This window comes from Engraulis encrasicolus, chromosome 4 (assembly GCF_034702125.1).
Source record: "Engraulis encrasicolus isolate BLACKSEA-1 chromosome 4, IST_EnEncr_1.0, whole genome shotgun sequence".
Lineage (NCBI taxonomy): Eukaryota > Metazoa > Chordata > Actinopteri > Clupeiformes > Engraulidae > Engraulis > Engraulis encrasicolus.
Genome location: NC_085860.1, coordinates 8,342,911 through 8,367,357, shown reverse-complemented (window position 1 = coordinate 8,367,357; position 24,447 = coordinate 8,342,911). Strand labels below are relative to the sequence as shown.

The 24,447-nt window shown below is 39.3% G+C and overlaps 1 protein-coding gene across 1 annotated transcript; it reads right to left on the bottom strand.

The window, feature by feature from the left end:
* Positions 1-4,248: 4,248 nt before the first annotated feature.
* On the bottom strand, positions 4,249-24,285 carry LOC134447250 (zinc finger protein 658B-like). The gene is made up of 9 exons (XM_063196619.1): positions 23,704-24,285; positions 22,251-22,418; positions 21,686-22,147; positions 19,500-20,003; positions 16,958-17,461; positions 14,446-14,949; positions 13,832-14,335; positions 6,245-6,355; positions 4,249-5,390 (listed from the first exon to the last, which is right to left on the bottom strand). Exons 1-9 carry the CDS (start codon positions 24,227-24,229, stop codon positions 4,657-4,659), a joined length of 4,017 nt encoding a protein of 1,338 aa, XP_063052689.1. The 5' UTR covers positions 24,230-24,285; the 3' UTR covers positions 4,249-4,656.
* Between the last annotated feature and the right edge of the window lie 162 nt (positions 24,286-24,447).

The following is a 24,447-nucleotide window of genomic DNA, read 5'->3' as shown; positions in this document are numbered from 1 at the left end:
GAAAGTCTCTGTGCATTGTTTTCTATGACAGAGATGAATACATACCCCCAGCGAAGAAGATGGCCGTGCGGTAGGTCTCCTGGACGTGGCAGAGGCAGAGGTGGAGGCAGAGGACGAGGAGTCGGCCGCCCGCCAGGAGGAAGGGGGAGAGACTTACCGCAAACTGAAGAGGGATGTGGGTGGCAGGACACAGAGGTTCAAGATATAATTCCACAACAACCAGTGTTTAGACCAACTCGTACTCCTGGTCCGCAAGTTATTACTGGGCGAAATTAATCCATATTGGATCTCTTTTGCCTATTCATCTCAGGGACGCAGGAAGTGGGGTGCTCCGGGTGCTGCAGCACCCCCCATACTGGACAACAGACGCAGCTGCACTTGTGTATTACCCTAAATTCAGACATACTTTTAGTGAGTCTTAAATATGGCCTGCGTCAAATGCAAACTAAAGGTGGCTTTCACACTCTCCCTGTATCAATAGCCAGTAATGGCACGAGCTGCTTTGGCGCTTAGCCTACTTCTCTCGCCGATCACAGCACAAACTCTTTGGCTGTCAGAGTGTAATCACATTCGGGAAGCAGTATGCCTCTCTGTGTGTGCGTGCGAGCTTTTGTGCGCGGGCGGGGAGACAGTGCAGGGGTCCTGATCGTATGCATCTTGAGATACACAGTCGTAATTGCAAGAAATCAAAATTGTTTGAAAGCCCGGTCACCTCTCACAAGAGCATCGCATAGCCTAGTCATGCATTTAAATTTCACACATTGTAGACTGCCCATGGAGAAGAGAGAAACTGTCACGGCAGCGCGATTTGCTCTTGAACACGCCCTCACCTCCACATTAGGTGCGCGTTTCCCTTCCTCAAGAAGAACTGAATAATTTTGAAGTGAAATGCTAAACAAAACAAAAAAAGGTAAAATCTAGTCATCCTTGGTTAGGCTACATAAAACATGAAGAAGTTAGTCAGATGGGATTCGCCATTCTTCATCCTAAAATTGATTAGAATGCAGGAAATTGCATCTAAAAAACATTTTTTTTTTCCTGGGAGAGGACTCCCAAACCCTCCACCGACCACAGCACCCCCTGGTCAAAATGAGTTCCTGCGTCCCTGATTCATCTCCGATGCAGTTTTACAAAAGGTCCTCAGTAACACAAATTTGGGAGACGGAGTCATGCACATCTTTGGGAAGAACTGACCATGGCAGACATGTTCAGCTATCTATCTCTGATCATTTACATGGGTCTTGTTCACGCCCCAGCTCTTACAGACTACTGGCGAAGGGCAGAGTTGTATAGCTTTCCGTGGGCTGGGTCAACCATGTCTGGCCGTAAATTCTGACGAATCTCCACCAATATCCATATGTCTGACCCTTCTGTTTTGAGTTATTATTGGTGAAGATTGTATTTATTTTGTGAACATTGCCATCTGAAACTAACCTATTTATCCTGTGACATTAGTATGTAGTATTGTGTGCATTTTACTATTGATAGTTTGCCATGAGTAGTTTATTCTTGTTTGCCTATTTACTATTTGCTGTGCTGACTAACTCTGCATGGGGTGTAGATTGTGTATAACATTTTATTTTTATTGCATTTGGAACTTTTGTGAAACATTCAAGGTGCCCAATTTTCTATGTCCGTTTTTATTCTTGTAACTGTAATAAACTTGATACATTTTTAAACCTTTGTTTGACTCGTGCTCCTGGGACTGTAATCATGAGTTTGCCCCCTTCTGACATAAGTTTATACAGTAGAAGTCCTTCGTTTTCATGATCCGAATGTAGGCCTACCTATTGCCTAGCATTTTTTTCTCAGATAAATTCTGGACAACAATACAAGGCAGTGCTTTCTAAATGTCCAATACAGTTTTTCTCCATTGGTGTGGCACATTTTTTGAAACTGGAGGCATTGGTATTGTTGCGCTCAAGATGTGTAGAAAAGTAAACCAATGCATGGACCCAATTGGAACAGTCCATGGTGAGCTGGAAAAAAAGACTATAAAGTGAAGCACAAGAAGTCCTTTCATTCTTTTTCTGAGAGCAGTGTGTGGCAGACATTTCAAGGGCCTTCATCAAAACAGAATATCAAAACACGAAGGAACCCAAAGTAAATGAATTACAATACATCTGATGAGACCTGAAGATTACACAAGACACATTTTAAGTTACACAAGTTAGACAATATATAGTAGGACCTATAATGTCAATTTTCTTCTTGGAGCAGGTGTCACTCTTAATTATTTAAACCTCTGAGGGTGCTGGCCCAAATTTTAAATTCAATGTTTCAAGAGGGAGGAGGCTGCACCTTGCATAATAGTGTGTTTTTTTTATTGCACAGACGTGTTTCGGTGTGTGCCTTCTCCAGTGTACCACATAGTAATAGTAATACACTTATTTATAATAACTTTCTTTTTTTTTAACTTTTAGCACCTTTTTTCTTTATATTACCAAGTTTAGGTCCAGGGTATGTAGGGACTATTGTTTTTTGAGGGACCTGATCAAGATTCAAATGTGTGTTGGCACTTATACTGCTCAATAAAAGCAGATAGAGTCTAACTACCTCCTACATCTGAAGATTCTACAGTGACTTGCCTGCTTACTTGCACTTAGTTCTTTCCCGTGATGCACCAGATTGTGAAGAATAGTAGCACAGTGTATATCTTTCTCTTCTACAATGGTCACATATTGGAACGCACCCCTTAAGTTTGTACAAGGGAACACGGACAGAGCACAATCCTTTTAAAAACGTTTCAAGGTCACATGAAGCAATAGTGTTGAAGTGGAGATTGTAAGCACATTCAAGTATCTGGTGGTATATCTGGACAACAAACAAGACTGGTCAGCCAATACAGATGCAGTATACAAAAAAGGACAGAGTTGGCTATACTTCCTGAGAAAGCTACGATCATTCAATGTGTGCAACAAACTTCTCACTATGTTCTATCGGTCTGTGGTAGCCAGTGTGGTCTGCTGGGGTGGAAGTACAAGGAAGAGGGATGTTGGGCGACATGACGGACTGGTGAGGAAAGATGGCTCTGTTGTGGGAGAAGAGCTGGAGAGTTTCACTTCAGTGTCAGATAAAAGATCTTTAAGCAAGATGCTAACCATCTTGGACAACGAGGAGCACTCTACAACACCATTATGCAACAGAAGAGTATGTTCAGCTGGAGGCTGAGGGCACTGAAATTCAAAACAGACAGACTGGGGAAATAATTTGTCCCAAGAGCTATACAACATTATAATCTGTCCATTAAGGACAAATACAAACTCCTGGACTTTTCTGCATAATCACCTTATTTATTTATTTTTGATCTTTTTCATTTTTATATAACTTCTCTTTTCAATCTACAGAGCAACCTGGAAAAAGAATTTCCCCGTGGGGATAAATAAAGTTTTATCTTATCTATCTATCTAATCTAATAGTAGAGCTTTTCGGTAATGCACACAAACAGCATGTTTCCATACTTGGCTAAAAATTCTTAAAGGAAAAGAACACCCTAACAAAAATCAAGCATGGTGTCTGATCCATAATATTACATATGTCACTACTCTGTTGCATCCGGTATTGGAGGCCTTAACCGTATCACAGATACCATGACAGGCATCATGCCATGGGTATCCTTTACAGGAAAATTTTTAATCCTGTGCAAGAGAACACATGGTTTGAAGAGAAGATCATGTGCAATCCGGAAAGACAAAAACCCAAAGCACACATCCAAAAGAACAATGGAATGGCTGTTTAAAAAACACTTTTAAAATGGCAAGCAATGGTTCCACAATGTAAATAAAGTTGAAAATCTTAGGGGGAATTTGAAATCTGTCAGTAGGAGAACGAATCCCGTACCTGTTCAAGATGATGTACATATTACAAAGGTAGAGTGGTAAAAGTTGTGTATATTTCTGTATATATTGCACTTTTTTGTAAATAAAATTAAGGGGCATCAATACTAGGGGCGCAGTATATTGTGCCTGGGAAAAATAACACTTTGGGGCATTACAAATTGTTTCGCAAAGGGTTCTGCCCTTGCAACGGACAAATACTGACAATCCCTCAACTAACTCAGTGCAACTTCCATTCGTTTGCACGCGTGTGTGCGTGCAAGTTGCAATCTTATGCACTGCCTTCATCCAGGCCTGGCAGACATGAGTATTAATGAAACTGCAGATTAGTCATCGTTTTTCAACCCTTGGTATTGCACCAGTAATCTCCCTGTGAACAGATCATGTGAAACACTATGGCCAAGACGATGAATGATTTTAAACCTTGTACATTTTATTTTTTTAAATACATCCTTTGACATACAATTATGTCTAGTAACAAAAATAGCCTGAATGGCCCTTGATCAGGTAAGCACACCAACAACCAAATCAAGTTCTTTTAATTATTATGGTCAATGCAATTTTCCCATGTCCTTATTAATGGACAAAAAAGTAAATTATTTATTTTCTTAAGTACAGTATTATGAGTACTAAGAATTATGAGTATCACATAAAGTAAAAAAAAAAAAAACACTTTTTAAGAGGCAAAATTAAATTTCAACATTGTACGTCTTTCTTGCAAGGCACAAATCTTACGTAGGCCTATAATCTATGCAAGTTTCATTTATTATTTGCTAAATTATTTAACACTGACATCATACAAGACCCAGATATATTTGTATTACCGATGTACACGTTGATGAATTTTCAAATTACCACGCTCTGCAAATCTTTTCCCACACTGCAAACACCCATAGGGTTTCTCTCCTGTATGTGTTCGCATATGTCTCTTCACATGATCAGGAGAGGCGAACCTCTTTGTACATAATGTGCATGGGAAAGGCCTCTCTTTTGTGTGGACCCTTCTGTGTATTGCCAGTTCATAAGGACGTTTAAAGGTTTTATCACAAAATTCACATCGAAATGGCCGCTCTTCTGAATGAGATATGTTTGTGTGTTGTGACAATGCTCCTGAGGTGGGATAAGCTTTCCCACAGATCGAACATAAGTAGGGTTTCTCACCAGTGTGTATTAGCTTGTGAACAGCAAGAATTGAAGACTGGGTGAATCGCTTTCCACAGACTGAGCACTCATAAGGACGCTCCCCTGTGTGGGTTCTTAAGTGCTCTGTTAAGATACATTTTAATCTAAAGGTCTTGCCACAGTAAGAGCATACATGGGGCCTCTCTCCTGTGTGAATTGTGCTATGGTTTTTAAGCTGAGTTGCATTACTGAATACTTTTTCACATTTGAAGCATGGGTACTTCGGTGACATCTTGGCAGCTTTCTTCTTTGAGTGGGCAGCCACCTTGTGTAAGGTGGCTTGTAGAGTGGATATCTGAAAATCTTCTGTGGACTGAGGGTCCTTTTCCTTACTTCTGTTTTTTACCATCCTCTCGCAATCAATCCTGCAGTCTGAAAACCAAACATCATGGACAATATGCACAAATTCAGATATTTCAGAGAAAAGCATTACAATCAGAACTTGAAGGGCAGTGCACATTTTTCCATGTTAGGCCGGGGACATGCTTGCTGCATGCCTAAACTATGCATGCAACCATGTGCGACTGAGTCTACATACTTGCTTCAGGACGACTAGAGCACTTCACACGATACTGTACGCATCATCTAGGAGGCAGATAGCCAACAGGGCTATCATTAAAAGTGCACTGTGTAGGAGTTTGGTCAGAGTAGGTATTGCAATTATGCTGCCTATTGCCAAATTTGATATTTTCATGAACATTTACCAAGTATGACCGAAGTACAGTATGTTTTGCAGCCAAAAATGTATATTTCTGGAAATTCTAAATGGCAGACATGGAAAAGTTTCCCCTTTTCACGTATGAAAAGTAACATTTTCCCAGAATACTTGAAATTTGAGGGTGGTTGTAAGTATTCTTAGAAAAAGGTAACAATTCTGAATGGGCATCATGAATTCTGGAAATGAACTACTAAAAATATTGCACAGTGCATCTTTAAAGTTTTCCACCATGGATTGATGCAAACCCAACATGGAAGTCTGGAAGAAGAATTTTGTTGACTTCATTGACAATGACCATAAACTCAATTATTGTCAATATTGCACCGTATGCAAACATCTCTGCATACATTGTGACTGGTGCTCTACCATGTACAAAATTAATATACAATTTGCATGGCAACATGTTCGTGCACAAAAAGTGCACACACACACGTATCTTGCGAGCATGGTGCCAGCCTTAATCCATTACGTTGTCCATTTTCAAATATTAACCACAAAGGAGTCTTACCAGTGTTCCTGTACCGTGCCAGATGCCAGACTAATCTTGAATGCATCTTAAACTTCTTCCCACAGCTTGAGCATTCAAAGGGCAATTCTCCTGTATGGGTGTTCATATGGCCTGTCAACAACAACTTCAAAATGTCTTGTCACATTTTATAGCACACATAAAGTTTCTTCCCTTTACGAATGGTGTAATGCTTTTTGAGATCAGATTTCCTGGTGACGGTTTTTTGCCACATATGGAGCATGGATGAGGTGGTTCATCAGCAGCCATGTTTGAACATATGATTCTCTTTGGTGTGGAGATTCATGTTTTTTTCCAGCTTAGCTTTAGAAAGATCTTGTTATAGTCACTGAGCATAAATAGCAATGGCAAGAGCAATAGTATTTGAAGAGTTCAATGATTCACATATCAATGAGCTATACGAATGCAGCACTGCATTATGTAATAACATAATAAATCATTTCATAATGAGGTGACAATTTCCACATTATGTAATAATGAACGCATCTTGTAATACATGCCTGAACGCATTTTGTAACACAATTTTTCTCATCTTGTAATGTATTACTACATAATGAGGAATTTATTAAATGCTGCTGCTATTTTTTTTCATGATGGCAACGTAATAACAAGCCCTTCGTAAAAACAAAGACTTGACGATTTTGTTGTTTTAAACAAAAACAGGAGTGTGCATAATTATGGGCACCCCAAAGAAGGTATACCATTAATATGAAGTCGAGCTCACCTTTGTTGATGTAATGGCCTGGGGACACCTGGTATACAAGAAGACAAGTTCCAACTGCCTGATGCTACCAAATAGTTGCAAATTATTCTATCCAGAACCCCTCTAATTCAGTCAGGTTACTCATCTTTCTTCTTTAGACATCCCCCATATCTCAAGATTGGTATGACCATTTCAAGACATTGTAGGCCTACTTGTTCTTTTGCATTAACTCATTGTTGAATTTTGTCCAAACTCTGCTCAGCTTTAAATTTTGTGACTGACACTTAAGCATTCTTTTGAAAAATCTGCTATTAGAAAGGAATTAGTGAGGCCCTGAACTGTAAAAAGTTTTGTAGTGTGTATGCGAGCGATGCAGACCTATAGCAGAATATACTTTAGGCCAGATGTCATAGCATTTAATGTATGGGTCAAAGACGAGGCGTGCATTTTTTTTGTTCCGCACTCATTTAACTATCAAAAAAGGAAATAAATTAATTTTGAATGTTATGCTGATAAACAGCATAGTCTGGTTTCTCATTTCAGTAACATTAAAAAAAAAAAAATTGTCATTTCACAGTTCAAAGTTCCATGCACAGCTCCTAGGTGCTGGTAGATGCAGGAATGTTCAATACTTCAAAAGAAAGAAGTCTACCGCACACATTCTTGACTTAATGCTCGTTTTATTAGAGCGAACAACGCGTTTCGCCTCAGTGCGTCATCAGGCTTGTTCAGGTATTACCTGGGCTCTGTCAGGTGTGGCTTAAATAACATCGTGTCACATGGTTTTCTCTTGAAGTCATCTTTTTCAAATGCTACATATACTACATAGAACTATCTACAATAGAAAAACATATTTTTAAATATGTTGGTGTATGTAAATTGTGCAGATTTTCATCTTGTAACATTTGGACTAACTGAAATGAAATGAATGTAATTACCTTCGCCAGAAGGTTATGTTTTGCACGCCGTGTATTTATTTATTTATTTATTATTTGTGAATATGTTTGTACTTCGTCTAACTCAGTCAAAACTGAGCCGATTTTTATGAAATTTTGTGGGATGATTGGTCATGACCCAAGGAAGAATCGGTTACTTTTTGGGAGTGATTGGGTCAAAGGTCAAAGGTCAAGGTCAAAATGTTTGTTTGTACTTTGTATAACTCAGACAGAACTGAGCCGATTTTTATGAAATTTAGTGGGATGATTGGTCATGACCCAAGGAACAATTGATTAGTTTTTGGGAGTGATTGGGTCAAAGGTCAAAGGTCAAGGTCATGAAAAGGTCAAAAACGTACATTGAGCCGATTTTTATGAAATTTAGTGGGATGATTGGTCATGACCCAAGGAACAATCGATTACTTTTTGGGAGTGATTGGGTCAAAGGTCAAAGGTCAAGGTCACGAAAAGGTCAAAAACGTAAATTGAGCCAATTTTTATGAAATTTAGTGGGATGATTGGTCATGACCCAAGGAACAATCGATTACTTTTTGGGAGTGATTGGGTCAAAGGTCCAGGTCAAGGTCACGAAAAGGTCAAAAACGTAAATTGAGCCGATTTTTATGAAATTTAGTGGGATGATTGGTCATGACCCAAGGAACAATCGATTACTTTTTGGGAGTGATTGGGTCAAAGGTCAAGGTCACGAAAAGGTCAAAACGTAAATTGAGCCGATTTTTATGACATTTAGTGGGATGATTGCTCATGACCTAAGGAACAACCGATTACTTTTTGGGAGTGATTGGGTCAAAGGTCAAGGTCAAGGTCACGAAAAGGTCAAAAACGTTTTTCTTTGCCAAGCACTATATGCCAGAAGAACGTGTGCATGCTGAATTGAATAAGAGGTCAAGACTGGGCCAAAAATGTAATATTACGATATTCCGGTCCGATTTAAATGAAACTAACACCAAAATTTGGAGAATGTTATGCCCCACACTTTGAAGATGGCCAGAAAAAAATAAGTGGCGTAGGCGAAGGTTTGCGCTCTACCGAGTGCCCATTCTAGTTGAATATGGGTTTTACTGATGGTCTTTTTGATATAATGTTGTCCACACTGGATGGGATTGCTCTGTTTTTCTATTGTAGATAGTTCTATGTATTACCATGTAAACCATGTGACACAATGTTATTTAAGCCACACCTGACAGAGCCCAGGTAATACTTGAGCGAGCCTGTTGACGCACTGAGGCGAAACGCGTTATTCGCTCTAATAAAACGAGCATAAAGTCAAGAATGTGTGCGGTAGACTTCTTTCTTTTGAAAAATAATTGTCAATTTATGTGTGAAATAATCTCAAAGTGCAAAAATGTCATTCAGTGTAATGATCTGAACTTGAAAATCACAAATATATCCTTGAATAATTATGCAAAATGACGAACAAAATTCTTTTTTCACTCTCTGGGCATAATTCTAGAAGTGTTCTTGTTATTGTATTAAAAGCATGTTTCATTACCATTTTGTTTTGATATTCAAATCATCTGGGGACTTTAGTCCGGATTTTCAATTCCTTAGATGTCATTCAGTGTAATAAGATCAATATGGTGCTTTTAAATCATAATAAAAAGTGATAGTCACACAACAATATGTGACCTCATCAAAAGGACCCTTAGGGACCCCTTGAGTGATGATGCAAAGGGAGAGCCTTGTTCTTCAATAGTTGAAAATTCTGTATTTTTATCTTGTGGTAACAGCATCCACAAAAACAGATGTCATTCAGTGAAATGTAAAAAAATACTTTTATACTCAGATATTCATCCAAACAAGCATATTTTCTAAATAGACATAGTAAACATTGTGGGTCAAAGTCATTGTTTTATGTAGGTGGCCAACCGTGTGCTTGTAAAAAGGTAAAAATAAGGTGAAACGTATTTGGTCGTCCGTCAGTGTAAGAGATGTCATTCAGTGAAATGTAAAAATGTAAGTCAAATTCTTACGAAACGTATTTGTTTAGCACAACACATGCGGGGGCATACAACAAATTAATAATTGTGTATTTTAAACTGATTTTCTCTTCGGTAGAAAAACTTCTTAAAGCCAAATGGGTAAAATACACTTGGTGAAAGACTAGAAACACTGCAAAAAATATTTTCAAATGCCTTTTACTAGAAAATTTTAGATTTGATGAAGACCCTAAATATAGCCCTTTACTATGACATGTAGCTTATTTCAGTTTTTTAACGTCATCTATATGTTTTTTGCCTTACCAACTGTTTAACACTGTATTACACTGAATGACATTTTATGGGTAAAAACGGGGTAAAATCCATGTTCCTTACATTTTCTGAACAGAAAATAATAAACTTAATCACTCTTCACTCCAATGTACCCAAAAAAGTTGAAAAACGGTCTCAAGGAACAGTTTTATTTTTTTGAGTCCTGAAAACCCCGTTTCATCTTTGACCTGTGTGCCTAGTCTGCTATTATGTATGATAAATAACATTTTAATGACCAATCACTTCTGTCTTAGTGACTGTAGGGATTCCAAAGTCATTAAAACCAGTTTGTGCTGCAAAGGTGAGCGCTAACCTCTTTGGGGTGCCCATATTTATGCACATGCCCATTTTTGTTTAAATCCATATAAAATTGTCTCTGTTATACCTATTAAAATTCGTCCACTGCTAAAATGTTTCTCTTTCCCTACAGTTTAACATAGTTTAAAATTAAGTTGCTACTTTAAAAGCCCAATGAGAAATAATCCAATGCAATGATTTTCCAAAAGGGTGCCCAAACTTTCCCATGGCACTGTATTACTGACAGAATCTTTTACTTTCAAAAATATCTTTGATTGGCCATGGTGTGAGAACTAACATGTGAACATCATAGCGGCTTAGCGGCTTAGGGTAAAATGATGTGTTTTTGTCCACAAACTTTGAGACACCTATGGGAATGTTTTTGTCATAATAAGTAAATCCAAGTCAAACACATCTGTTCCCTGAATATGACAAGACCCAGTCAATGTGATACATTTAATATAATTTCAAACTGGAAAAGTATAGTGAAGTTTGATGCAACATCAGGTAAACTTGCCATTACGGTATAGTGTTGAGTGTGGGACACCTAAGGGGCCGTGAGGGGATACTAGGGGGGGGGCACGGCAGGTTGGCAGAAAAAGTATAACAAAACAAAATAATTATTTGAATAAATAAAATAAATGTACACCAAAATAAACCAACAATAAAATATAGCTGCAAGCAGCCATTCGGGGCTAAGCAGAAAACCCGCCCAAGTCGCCATGGCGACAGAAAGAGCCGACCCGGCAGACGGTCAGAGGCACGCACAGTGAATTTATACAAGCAGAAATGTACCTCCAAATTTGATGTGTGACCCCTTTGGCCAATTGCAGTACCCCCTAATGGCCAGCTCTATTGCTGGTGCTGGAGGGTTTGGGGTGCATTGGATTCGTCTTTGTCAAAGAGTTCCAAAAAAACCGGTTTTAAAATTGGGCGTGTGCTTCAATAGCCTGGCTCTCACGCAGACCCTTCGTGCTTCGTGCATCTTCATTAAACGTTGTGAGCTCACATTTCACAGCCTATCCAATCAGAATCGCAGGGCGGAATCGCAGAGCTGGTATACAGCCGCTACAAAAATTGAGAGACCACTTCGAAATTTTCAGTTTTTCTGATTTTGTTATGGATAGGTATGGGTTTGAGTATAACTAACTTTGTTATTTCATTCTATAAACTAAGGACAACATTTCCTCCGAACAATTCCTCCGGATCATTTATTTGCAAATCTTGAATGGTCAAAATAACACACAAGATGCAATGTTTCCAAATCCCAAAAGAGGCAACTCAGCTTGCCAATCAAGGTGTGGATGGAGGACCACCAAATCAATACCCTGACATGCTCAGCCCAAACTTCAGGCCCAAACCCCCTCGAAAACCTCTAGAATGTGATCAAGAGGAAGCTGGATGGTCACAAGCCATCAACCCAAGCTCCACCAAATATTGATTTCTGAATTCTTCTTAAGTTAATACATTACTATTATGTTGTTTTAAAGTTAATATCATCTTGTTTTCTTTGCCTTCATCAAGATTTGGAAACATTGAATCTTATATGTTATTTTGACCATTTTGAGATTTTCTGCAAATAAATGATCTAAATGAAAATATTTTCTTTCGAAATTCGGAGGAAATGTCGGTAGTTTATAGAATGAAATAAGAATGTTGGTTTTACTCAAACACATACCTATCCAAAACAAAATCTGAAAAATTGAACATTTCAAAGTGGTCTCTCAATTTTTGCCTTGGCTGTATAAGTCAGTGGTTGAAATAGTTTGTGATTCAAAAAAAGCCACGTGAATTCTCCAGTCAAGTTCGAGCTGTTTTGAACACACACAGGTCTTTCCAGAGCTAAGCGATTGACATTGACAATGTTCCAGATGGTTCCATCACGTGAGAACCAGGTTAGCGGTTCAAATGTTACAGGCAGAAATGTAGCTAAAACTTTGACCTTTTGGTGGCGCAAAAGAGTTTTAGCTGGGGACCTGCTACATGGGTCATGGGTCATGGGATGGACAAGAACATGTTTGACAATTTGCAAAAGATTCTGACAATGGGTTCCCAAGATATGACCTCACTTCCTGTTTGGCGACTTTTAGGCTATTTTTGATTGGCTGTCACGGCCAAACGAAAACATTAGTGCAAAATCCACTCGATGACTTTTGATCAGCTTGGTCCAAAGATCATGTGTACCCACTTACAATCCAACAAAATTTGAGCTTAAAATAGCAATTTTATTGATTTTCACAAAATTCAAAATGGCGGAAAAACTATCTTGGCTGAAAATGACATAGGGTGCGTTGGATTCGTCCCAAGGATTCCAGGGGTACCATGTTTTTGAAAATTGGACCAGCGTTTCAAAAGTTACAAGCAGAAATGTACCTGCAACCTTGGCCTGCTGCTGACGCTAGAGGGTAGGGGGTCGGGACCTATAAATTCTTGTGGGGAATGCTGAGACCCATGTGCCGATTGTCAGCACTTTTTGACATACGGTTCTATGGGCTTCTATGCCATAGACTTCAAGCCGGAGAAGAAAGATGACCGAATAATAATAATAATAGGAGAAAAACCTACTAACACTATAGGGGCCTTCGCCAGCTTCGCTGCTTGGCCCCTAATTAAACAGTATCCCCATTACAACTGCATTATAATAATAATCTTTCACATATCTTGCTACTATTATTGTTATTATTTTGTACAGTATATACCAGAGGGGCACTGACTAGCAGACCTAGACTATGGTTGTGAAAGGGAATTCACAAAAAATAGTGTGGTACGACGATCCATCTAGGGGGGGGCCTTAGCTGGAATCTACCGGTATATGGGGAGGCTTATCATGATAAAGTTTGGGAACCCCTGCCCTATTGGACATATCTCTGTTGTGTCAGCTCTCATTCACCTTGCCTTAGTTTTTTTACATTTGTTTTAGGGCATTTTAGGCTTTATTTAGACAAGACAGTCGAAGAGAGAAACAGGGCAAGATTGGGATATGACTCAGGCCGGATTCGAACCCATGTCCCCATGGGCAGGCAAACTCAAATGTGGGGGGGTTAGCACGCTGTGCCACAGCACCCCCCGCCTTTGCCTGTTTGGTCAATTTAGTCGCCAGCCCTCAATAGAGAAATAATGACTTCTCTTGCTCAGGTTGTGTAGGTCGCGCTTGGTACACATAGCTTAACATGTTCCTGAGCACTTAGACTTTGGTGTATTGATATCTTCATTCCTAGTCCTCTCGCACGAAGGGAGAGGGGGAGGGGGAAGGGGGGAACTAGGAGTGAAGGTATCAGTGCACCGAAGTCAAAGTGCTCAGGAATGTGTTAAGCTATGCGTATACCAAGCAACTGGACAAAAAACACAAAGAAAGTCTTACCAGTGTGCAGTTTCTGATGGTGTGCCAATTCTAAATGCTGGATGAACTTCTTCCCACAACTTGAGCATTCAAAGGGCCATTCTCCTGTATGGGTCGTCATATGGCTTTTCAACATTCTCCTCAGGCGAAATGTATTTCCACAGCAAGGGCACACATGAGGTTTCTGCCCTGTATGAATGGTCTGATGGGCTGTAAGATAAGCTTTCCTTCTGAAGGTTTTGCCACATATGGCACATGGATGACATGGTCGATTAACAGCCATCACTGCTGCTAGATGATTCTGTGTGGTGCGGGTATCCATGTTTTTGGCTGGATCGGTTTTAAGAGACTCCTTATCATGCTCATTGAGCGAAGATGTACCGACATCTTTGTTGTCTGAAAGTACAACACCCTTGTGTAAGCTGTCCTTTAGAGTAGAGGACATCCGATTCTCTTCTTTTGTGGACGGTGCGTCCTTTCCCTCATTTTTCTTGCTCGTCATCATCTCACAATCACTCCTGCAGCCTGACAAAAATGTCGAAAAGAGGTATTTAATATATGGAACTTTAATATGGCTTGTGCAGATTTGATTAAATATGGATGAAGATTTGACTTGACAAAAAAACACAACTTACTAGTGTGCAGTTTCAGGTGATGTGCCAATTCTGAATGCTGGATGAACTTCTTCCCGCAGCTTGAGCATTCAAAGGGCCATTCTCCTTTATGGGTGTTCAAGTGGCTTTTCAACAAATCTTTCAGTCGAAATCTCTTGCCACAGTAAGAGCACACATGAGGTTTCTCCCCTGTATGAATGCTCCGATGATTATTGAGATAAGATTTCCTAATGAAGATTTTGCCACATATGGAGCACACATGACGTGGTCGATTAGCAGCCATCTTTGCTGCTAAATGATTCTGTTCGATGCGGGTATCCATGTTTTTGGCTAGATCTGCTTTAAGAGACTCTTTATCATGCTCAATGAGCGAAGAGGTACCAACATCTTTGTTGTCTAAAAGCACAACACCCTTGTGTAAGCTGTCCTTTGCAGTAGAGGACATCCGATTCTCTTCTTTTGTGGACGGTGGGTCCTTAACCTCATTTTTGTTGTTGGTAATCATCTCACAATAACTCCTGCAGCCTGACAAAAATGTTGAAAATATGTGTTCAATATAAAGAACTAATACGTTTATATGTTGTGTACAGGTGTGCTCATAATAATAGCATTGCCTTTACAAAGATAAGTAAATGTCAAAATTCTTCAAATAAATTGTACTTGCGCAAAAATGCTTTAGGGACACTGTACATCCACTGCACATTCTATTTCAAAGCAAAAAATGGGGAAAGTAATTCAATTTCATAATATTTCACAGAAAGCTAAGAAATGTCATGTAAAATAGCAGTGCTGACATCTGTCTTTGGAAACTCAAAGACTCAAACTAACAAATTCTTGGAAATTCACCTTTTACTGAACATCCTAAACTAATATTTTGTTGCATAACCATGGTTTTTAATAACCATTCGCATCTGTGGTGCATGGAGTCGACCAACGTCTGGCAACGGTCAACAGGTATTGCAGCCCAGGTCAATTGTATTACATTCCACAATTCCTCTGCGTTTCTTGTTTTTTTTCTCATGAACAGCCTTTTTTATGTCAGACTCAGCCCACACATTTTATGTCGGATTAAGGTCCGGCACTTGTGCTGGCCTCTCCATTAGTTGCATGCTGTTTGTCTGTAACCATGGTTGTGCTTTCTTGCTGGTGTGGTTGGGGCCATTGCCTTGTTGAAACATTTACTTCAAAGCCATTTTCTATTCTGAATAGGGACACACTACTTCTTCCAATATCCTGATGTACTCAAACTGATCCATGATCCCTGGCATGCAGAAAATTGGACCAACACCGTAGTGCGAAAACATTCCCATATCATGATGCTTGCACCATCATGCCTAACCGTCTTCACTGTGTACGATGGCTTCAATTCTTTGTTTCTATGATGTCCGGTAAACTATCTGTGACCCAAAAAGTATCTTATCTAATCTCATCTAATGGTGGTGCAAATATCATCATGGGAATGTTTTGTGCACTAAACTTGTACTATAATGTTGGTCCGATTTTCGACATGCTGGGGATCATGGATCAGTTAGAGTACATCAGGATACTGGAATAAGTCCTGTTGCCCTATACCGAAGAGAAAATGCCCTTGAAGTGGATGTTTCAACAACACACCAAAGAGCGAGCAAAATCATGATTCCAGACAAACAGCATCCAACTAATGGAGTGGCCAACACATTTCCCAGACCGTCATCCCATCGTCATCCCCACTAGCCTAACCATAATAAAATTTTACTGTTTTGAATAGGCTCAGCTTCACAAAAGTGGAATATTCTTGTGCATACACTTAAAAAAAGATATTTTTAAACAATTTGTTATCTTAACTTTCAACATAACTTACGGTGCTTACACACCGTATGCGTGAGACGTCCACTTAACGTGTCCGGTATCAGTCCGAAACGGTTAGAGTACATGAAAACAGATCATGCCTTGCATATAGGAGTGCGGTGTAAGCGCTGCGCATGTCCGGCCCCACGAGCATCAGAGTGGACATGTCCATGATACTCCTTTAAAATACAACGAGTCCATTTTCCTGCACGGACGTCCGCGTGCCATGAGCGGGTTCCATTGAAAATGAATGGCTGCTGCCTGCAGACAGAACGTGGACGCTGACTGTGACCAGTGTGAAAGGCAGCCCGCAAACCTCTCGGACTCGCGATGCTCCCGGACACGTTAAGCGAACGTGAATATCTCGGTGTGAATCCACCGTTAATCCTATCACTTGTTCACTTAACAATGAATTTGACATGATCTAACGTTGCCTCTATGTTTTTCATGGACAGATAATATCAACACTGCTATTTTTTTAACATTACATTTCTTCACTTTGTGTGACAATTTAGACAATTTACAATTTAGTTACTTTTCCCAATGTTCTTGCTTTGAAATATAATGTGCAGTGTCCCCAATGCATTTTTGCTCATGAAAGCAGAATTTATTTGAAGAATTTTGACATTTACTCAGTCTTTGTAAAGACACTGCTATTATTTTGAGCACTACTGTATATTTGTTTAAATACAGATGAAGCACTTACCAGTGTGCAGTTTCAGGTGATGTGCCAATTCTGATTGCTGGATGAACTTCTTCCCGCAGCTTGAGCATTCAAAGGGCCATTCTCCTTTATGGGTCGTCATATGGCTTTTCAACAAAAGTTTCAGTCGAAATCTCTTGCCACAGTAAGAGCACACATGAGGTTTCTCCCCTGTATGAATACTGTGATGATTATCGAGATAAGATTTCCTAATGAAGATTTTGCCACATATGGAGCACACATGACGTGGTCGATTAGCAGCCATCTTTGCTGCTACATGATTCCGTTTGGTGTGGGTATCCATGCTTTTGGCCGGATCTGCTTTAAGAGACTCTTTATCATGCTCAATGAGCGAAGAGGTACCAACATCTTTGTTGTCTGAAAGCACAACACCCTTGTGTAAGCTGTCCTTTGCAGTAGAGGACACCTGATTCTCTTCTTTTGTGGACAGTTGGTCCTTTACCTCATTTTTGTTGTTGGTAATCATCTCACAATAACTCCTGCAGCCTGACAAAAATGTTGAAAATATGTAATCCATATAAAGAACTAATAAGTTTATATGTTGTGCTCATAATAATAGCATTGCCTTTACAAAGATAAGTAAATGTCAACATTCTTCAAATAAATTGTATTTGAGCAAAAATGCTTTAGGGACACTGTACATTCAACGCAAATTCTATTAAAAAAAATGGGATTCAATTTCATCATATTTCATAGAAAACTAAGAAATGTCATGGAAAAAAAATGAGCAGTGTTGACATCTGTCTCTGGAAACTCAAAAACTCAAACTAACAAATTCTTGGAAATTCACCTTTTGCTGAACATCCTTAACTAATATTTTGTTGCATAACCATGTTTTTTAATAACCTTTCACATCTGTGGTGCATGGCGTCGACCAACGTCTGGCAACAGTCAACGGGTATTGCAGCCCATGTCAATTTTACTACATTGCACAATTTCTCTGTGTTTCTTGTTTTTTTCTCATCAACAGCCTTTATTATGTCAGCCCACACATTTTATGTCGGATTAAGATCCGGCAATTGTGCTGGCCTCTCCATTGCAAGCTGTTTGTCTGTAACCCTGATTTTGCTTTCTTGCTGGTGTGGTTGGGGTCATTGCCTTGTGGAAACATTTACTTCAAAGCCATTTTCTATTCTGAATAGGGACACATGACTTCTTCCAATATCCTAGAATGTGGACGCTCACTGTGTGCAGTGTGAAAGGCAGCGCGCAAACCTCTCGGACTCGTGATGCTCCCGGACAAGTGAAGCGAGCGCGAATATCTTGGTGTGAATCCACCGTTAATCCCATCACTTGTTCACTTAAAGGGGTATGCCACTATTTTGGGTCTTAATACCGTTAAAATCGCTGGCTGGGGTTGATAAAGGTCGTAAAGTGTATTATTTTTCATGTAAGCCGTTTTCTTGCTTTAAGACAAGTTAAAAGAGGAAGCATGTCATACATGCTACAGTGATCCATTGACTTTCACTAGATTAGCTACATACTCTCTCTTTTAACTTGTCTTAAAACAAGACAACGCTTAACATGAAAAATAAGACACTTTACCACCTTTATAAACCCCAGCCAATGATTTTAACAGTATTAAGCCCCAAAATAGTGGCATACCCCTTTAACAATTAATCTGACATCTGACTTTGCCTCTATGCTTTTCACTGCCACCAGTTGCATGATAAGAACAGTGTTGCCAAAATAAATCAGTCAAAGTTGATATTGGCTCACTAAAACATTGCTAGAAGTCGCTAGATGATGTCATGACGTTACGTATGACGTCACAGCATCACGCAAGACACGCTGATCTCTAGAAAACGTGCCCATATGCCTTCGTTCTTAGTACAAATGGGCAGTGCTAGCTACTGCTTGGACATCAGAGCTAATCTGCAGCCCTGCTTAACGGTGGGAAGCCTTGACTTAAAAGGGGAAGAGACTAGGAGAGCCTAAAAATACCTGGAGGAGGGACTCTGATAGCCTGGCTCTTGCACAGACCCTTCGTGCTACGTGCATCTTCGTTAAACTTCATGAGCTTACACGAACAACCATCGCGTGAGAACTAGGTAATACCTAAGGACTCTGAAGCAGAGCTGAAGAGTTTGGGAACCAGCTGGGAAAAAGCAGAAAGGACAGCCCAAAACCGATTTGAATGGAACGGAGTCGTTGATGGCCTATGCTCCATTGGGACTGATGGGCCCGAGTAACTAAGTAAGCAAGCAATGTTAAGTAAAATTTTCAAGAATTCGTTAGTTAGTACAGCGCATTTTTGAGTTTCGAAAGGCATATATCAACACTGCTATTTTTTTAACAATATGTTAACAAAATGTCACTTTCTCTCTGACATATTATACAATTTAGTTACTATTCCCAACGTTCTTGCTTTGAAATATAATGTGCAGTGTCCCCAATGCATTTCTGCTCATGAAAGTAAAATTTATTTGAAGAATTTTGACAATTTTGACAGTGTCTTTGTAAAGACACTGCTATTATTTTGAGCACTACTGTATATTTGATTAAATACAGATGAAGCACTTACCAGTGTGCAGTTTCAGGTGATGTGCCAATTCTGAATGCTGGATGAACTTCTTCCCACAGCTTGAGCATTCAAAGGGCCATTCTCCTTTATGGGTGTTCAAATGGTTTTTCAACAAATCTTTCAGTCGAAATCTCTTACCACAGTAAGAGCACACATGAGGTTTCTCCCCTGTATGAATACTGTGATGATTATCGAGATAAGACTTCCTAATGAAGATTTTGCCACATATGGAGCACACATGACGTGGTCGATCAGCAACCATCTTTGCTGCTACATGATTCTGTTTGGTTCGGGTATACATGTTTTTGGCCGGATCTGCTTTAAGAGACTCTTTATCATGCTCAATGAGCAAAGAGGTACTGTCATCTTTGTTGTCTGAAAGTACACCACCTTTGTGTAAGTTGTCTTTTTGAGTGGAGGACACCCAATTGTCTTCTTTTGCGGATGGTGGGTCCTTTCCATCATTTTTGTTGTTTGTCATCCTCTCACAATTACTCCTGCAGCCTGACAAAAAATGAAGAAAATATGTATTCGATATACGGAGCTAATATTTCATAGAAAGCAAAGCACCATATTATGAATTGGATGGGGAATTAGTGTGAAAATGTGATTTTATGTGAATGGAAACATTCTCTACAGTCACGTTCACTTTTTCAAACTTCCCAGGTGAAAAAGTGGTTCAATTTAGTACAATAAAAGCACAACTGAAGTGTACTTAGCATGTTAAAAGCGCACTCACACTTTTTGTGCTAAGAAAAAGTATGTTTACAATATGCTTATTTAAAGTGTACTTAAAATTAGATGTAATTAAGTTGCTCTCAAAGTAAGTACACTTTGCGAACCATACATAAAGTGCACTTAGAAGATGTTTGGCTAAAGTGTATTTAGAGGAATATACTAATAGTGTTCTAATAGTGAACTTACTAAAAGTGTATTTTTTAATAACATATTGCAATTGCACTTTTTTAAAGTGCACTTTGATTATACTTCACCCAAGTGACTTTGAAGTGTGATTTTCTATAGTGCGCTTTAAAGTATTGGAAGTATACTTTTTCTAAGTGCACCATGATTGTGCTTCATCCAAATATATTCAAAGTGTGCTTACACAAAGTGCATTTACCCATCATGCATCATCATGCATGTACCATCATGTAATGCACTTCTTGGAGCTCAATTTCTCAAACAGAAAGCCATTGACCTCTAAGGAATATCTTTGGTTTGCATGAAAATATTACTCATTGTTATATTCTGCGTTTATTGTAGGAGTTTTAACATTTTAAAGTGGTACACAAAAAATGACCATGTTCCCACCGTCATTATGATGGTCACGTATATGTTCTGGCATATATAGGCTCACACTTCCAATGATATCATGGTGAGAGGTAAGTTGGAACTAGTTGTTCAAACAAAGATACAAGGGTCACCATTACTGATCAATTGAAATGATAAATTGCAGGAAGGTGGAACAAGAATGAAATAAAGTAAAATGTGTATCTGAAATCTCTGTAACAATGCAATGATTGTAAATGTCAGTCGTGCTAGGCATGCATACTGTATCACTACTGTGACATGTGGCTGTGTGTAACGTACAAGCTCTGAGGACCAGCATGGATTGTACTATTACATTTATATTATTTCATGTACTTGGGAGTGTACTGTAAATATACTTCAAGCATACCTGTTATATATTTACAATACTTAATATGATATACTTTTTACAGACTTAAAATGTTCCAATGTAGTCCAAAGAAGCATGAAGTTAATATACTTTTATTGTACTTCTAGTAACAATAAAATGTTATAGAAGTGTACTCAAGCACACTATTAATGCCATACAAATGCATGAAAAGCGTGTTTGGAGCATACTTTCAAAAGTATGCTTGTAGTGCACTTAAAGTTGTCCAAAAGCGGTGCCAATTTAGCATCCTCAGTGTGCTGCAAGTGTGCTGAAGTACTGCTTTAGTAGTGCTTCAGCGCACTAATAGTGCAATGAAGCGCACTTTAAATCGCCGAAAATAGTACACTTTGTACTAAGTACGGTCAAAAAAAGTACACTTTAAGTATATGGGTTTTTCACCTGGGTTGCATTGGTTGTCAGTTATGCACATGTCTTGTGTATATTTGATTAAATACGGATGAAGTGGACTTAAGGTTTGATTTTACAAAGACCAGAAGGAAAGTCTTACCAATATGCCGTTTCAGATGTTGTTCCAATTCTGTATGCTGGATGAACTTCTTCCCACAACTTGAGCATTCAAAGGGCCATTCTGCTTCATGGATCTTCAAATGGCTTTTCAGCATTCTCTTCAGGCGACATCGCTTGCCACAGTAAGAGCACACATGAGGTTTCTCTCCAGTATGAATGGTCTGATGACTTCTAAGGTCAAATTTCCTACTGAAGGCTTTGCCACATGTGGAGCATGGATGAGGTGGTCCGTCAGCAGCCATCTTTGCTGCTACATGATTCCGTTTAGTGCGGGTATTCATGTTTTTCACAAGATCTGCTTTTAGAGAGACTTTGTCATGTTTACTGAGCATGAAGGAGCTAATATCTTGATTGTCTGACAACACAGACATTACTGCTATGGATGGCGGGTCCTCTTCCTCAGTCTTGATTTTCGCTGTTCTCTCACAAGCATTTATGCAGCCTGCAGACCAAAAATCACAAAAACATGGCTTTTTGGCACAACAAAAATATTACAATAAAGGCATGTTTTAGATACAGGCAGAGTCAACTGAAAGAAAAATCACCAGAAGTGGTTTCTTCTTCCTGCTGACTGCTGAATGTCATCTGGCTGCTTTGTTGGAAGGGTCTGTGTTGGTCAATGGTGTGACTCTGTTTCTCATATGGGTGTCCTTCATACAGATCTCCACGGCTGCCCTCATTGACGTCTACCATTAGGGATGATGATGACAACCCTGATGATGGACAATACACAATGGAGAGTAGATATTCGTCACAGTAATTGAGAAAAAATACAAAGTCCACACACTTACATCACACATTAAGTAGTGCTGTCACAATATCTTGTGAATATGACTCAATTTTAACACAGAATTTTGTCATCCGAGATTAACACAGTTTGTCCCCAAGTGAGCCCCTCCCCCTCCCCCCAGTAAACTGTGTTCGTTGCTGTGTAGATAAACTCAACTCCCAGCATGCCTAGTAAAGGGAAATGGGTGTGGCTAGAAAGACATTTCTCCCCTCGCGAGCCAGTCAGTCAGCTACAAAGACAGTAGAGAGAAGACTATTCACTCACATCATAAGAGTAGTACGGCATGATCGCAAGCAGAGTATTTTCTTCTACTGCAAGTACTGCCGGCATGGTTAAGTGTTATGCCACTACTACCGCCACGGCTGGAGTGTAGAACAGGTCATAGGACACTGTGAATTTTTGACAGTCTTCATTAATTATCCCAGTTAATTTGGCCACAAACTGAACACTGTTGAACATCTTCAAACTTTTTAAATGGTGTAAAAACAGCCCATCCAGTCAGGGCGGATTTGTAATAGATTTTGACCACCAGATTTAGAGCAGTGCTACTCCAATGTTAGAGCATGTTAAAGAAAATTATTACTCTTGCATTGCTCTCCTAAATACTTCTTTCTGCATTCTGTAGACCTTTTTAGACAACATTTTGAACAACTTGAGGAATGAGGATTTATTTATTTTTTATATGCATTATCAACATCACACCAATGTGCTTGCTTGTTGACAGAACTCGCCACTTTGTCTGTGCTATGTTATTTTAATACATGATTAACACAAACTCTCAAAGTCTTCATATCTAAATGTCGAGGATGTCTTTAGACCACTCAAAATATCATGAACACATTTTGAGCTTTGGTTCGAAAAGTTTTATCTTCAGTAAAAACATGAATTCTGAATGCAGTATGCATAGTACAGTATGCAAACACACCAGTTTGCTATGGTGTGTGATGTATGAATATAAGATCAGTTATTTGCTCTGGCTCTGACAGACTGACAAAGTTTCAACCAAAATTCTCAAAACTCATCACTATAGGCTGGTTATATATATTATAGGTTATAATGATGCACAATTTGTCATTTTCTTCGTATTTTTGAGTATTTTTTATTGATAGTAGCCTTCTTCAGATGTGAATGGCTGTAATACATGTTATGTTCTGAGATAGAAATTTACACAGAAAACTGAAGCTTGACAGAAGATGGACAGCACTTACTTTGGTCGTGTTGACTGGTGTCACTCTGTTCTTCATCCGAGTCTCGTTGTGAGTCTCCTTCTTCATCATCTTCATCTCCTCTCCAGTCTACCACGATGTACGATGATGACAACCCATTGGATAGTTGGCTGCTCTGCTCTGAATCACTCTGTTGGTCGTGTTGACTGGTGTCAGTTGGTCCTTCATCCGAGCCTCGTTGTGGGTCTCCTTGATCTGCACTGCAGGTTTGGTCACACTGTTGGTCGTGTTGACTGGTCCCAATTATCACTACCTGCCAGTCTTGCGGCAAGTCTCCTTCGTCTGCATCTCCACTGCAGTCCTCATCATTTAACACTCCATACATGTCGTCTTTGTTCTGGGCACTTTGGGGTACATGCGGTGTGGATAGACATTTCTCTGATTGTTGAGAAGAACCAAGGACTGCTTGTAAAACAGGAGAATCAGATAATGTGGGGAGAGGAGTGTTGCTGATGGTGGCCGGTGATGACCCTGGGAAAACATTCATCATAATGATTAAAGAAATCATTCCCTGTCTCCTAACTATTCATCATACCGCGAAATGAGCATCAAATTATCAGCTTTTACATACAGTGCCCTCCATAATTATTGGCACCCCTGGTTGAGATGTGTTAAAAGCCTTAAAATAAATTCAGTGTTTATTGCAGAAGAATACTGTCACACTGAAAATTTTAGGAAAATGTAGCCTTCAACTCAAATGAATTGTAGGAAAATAAAAAAAATCCC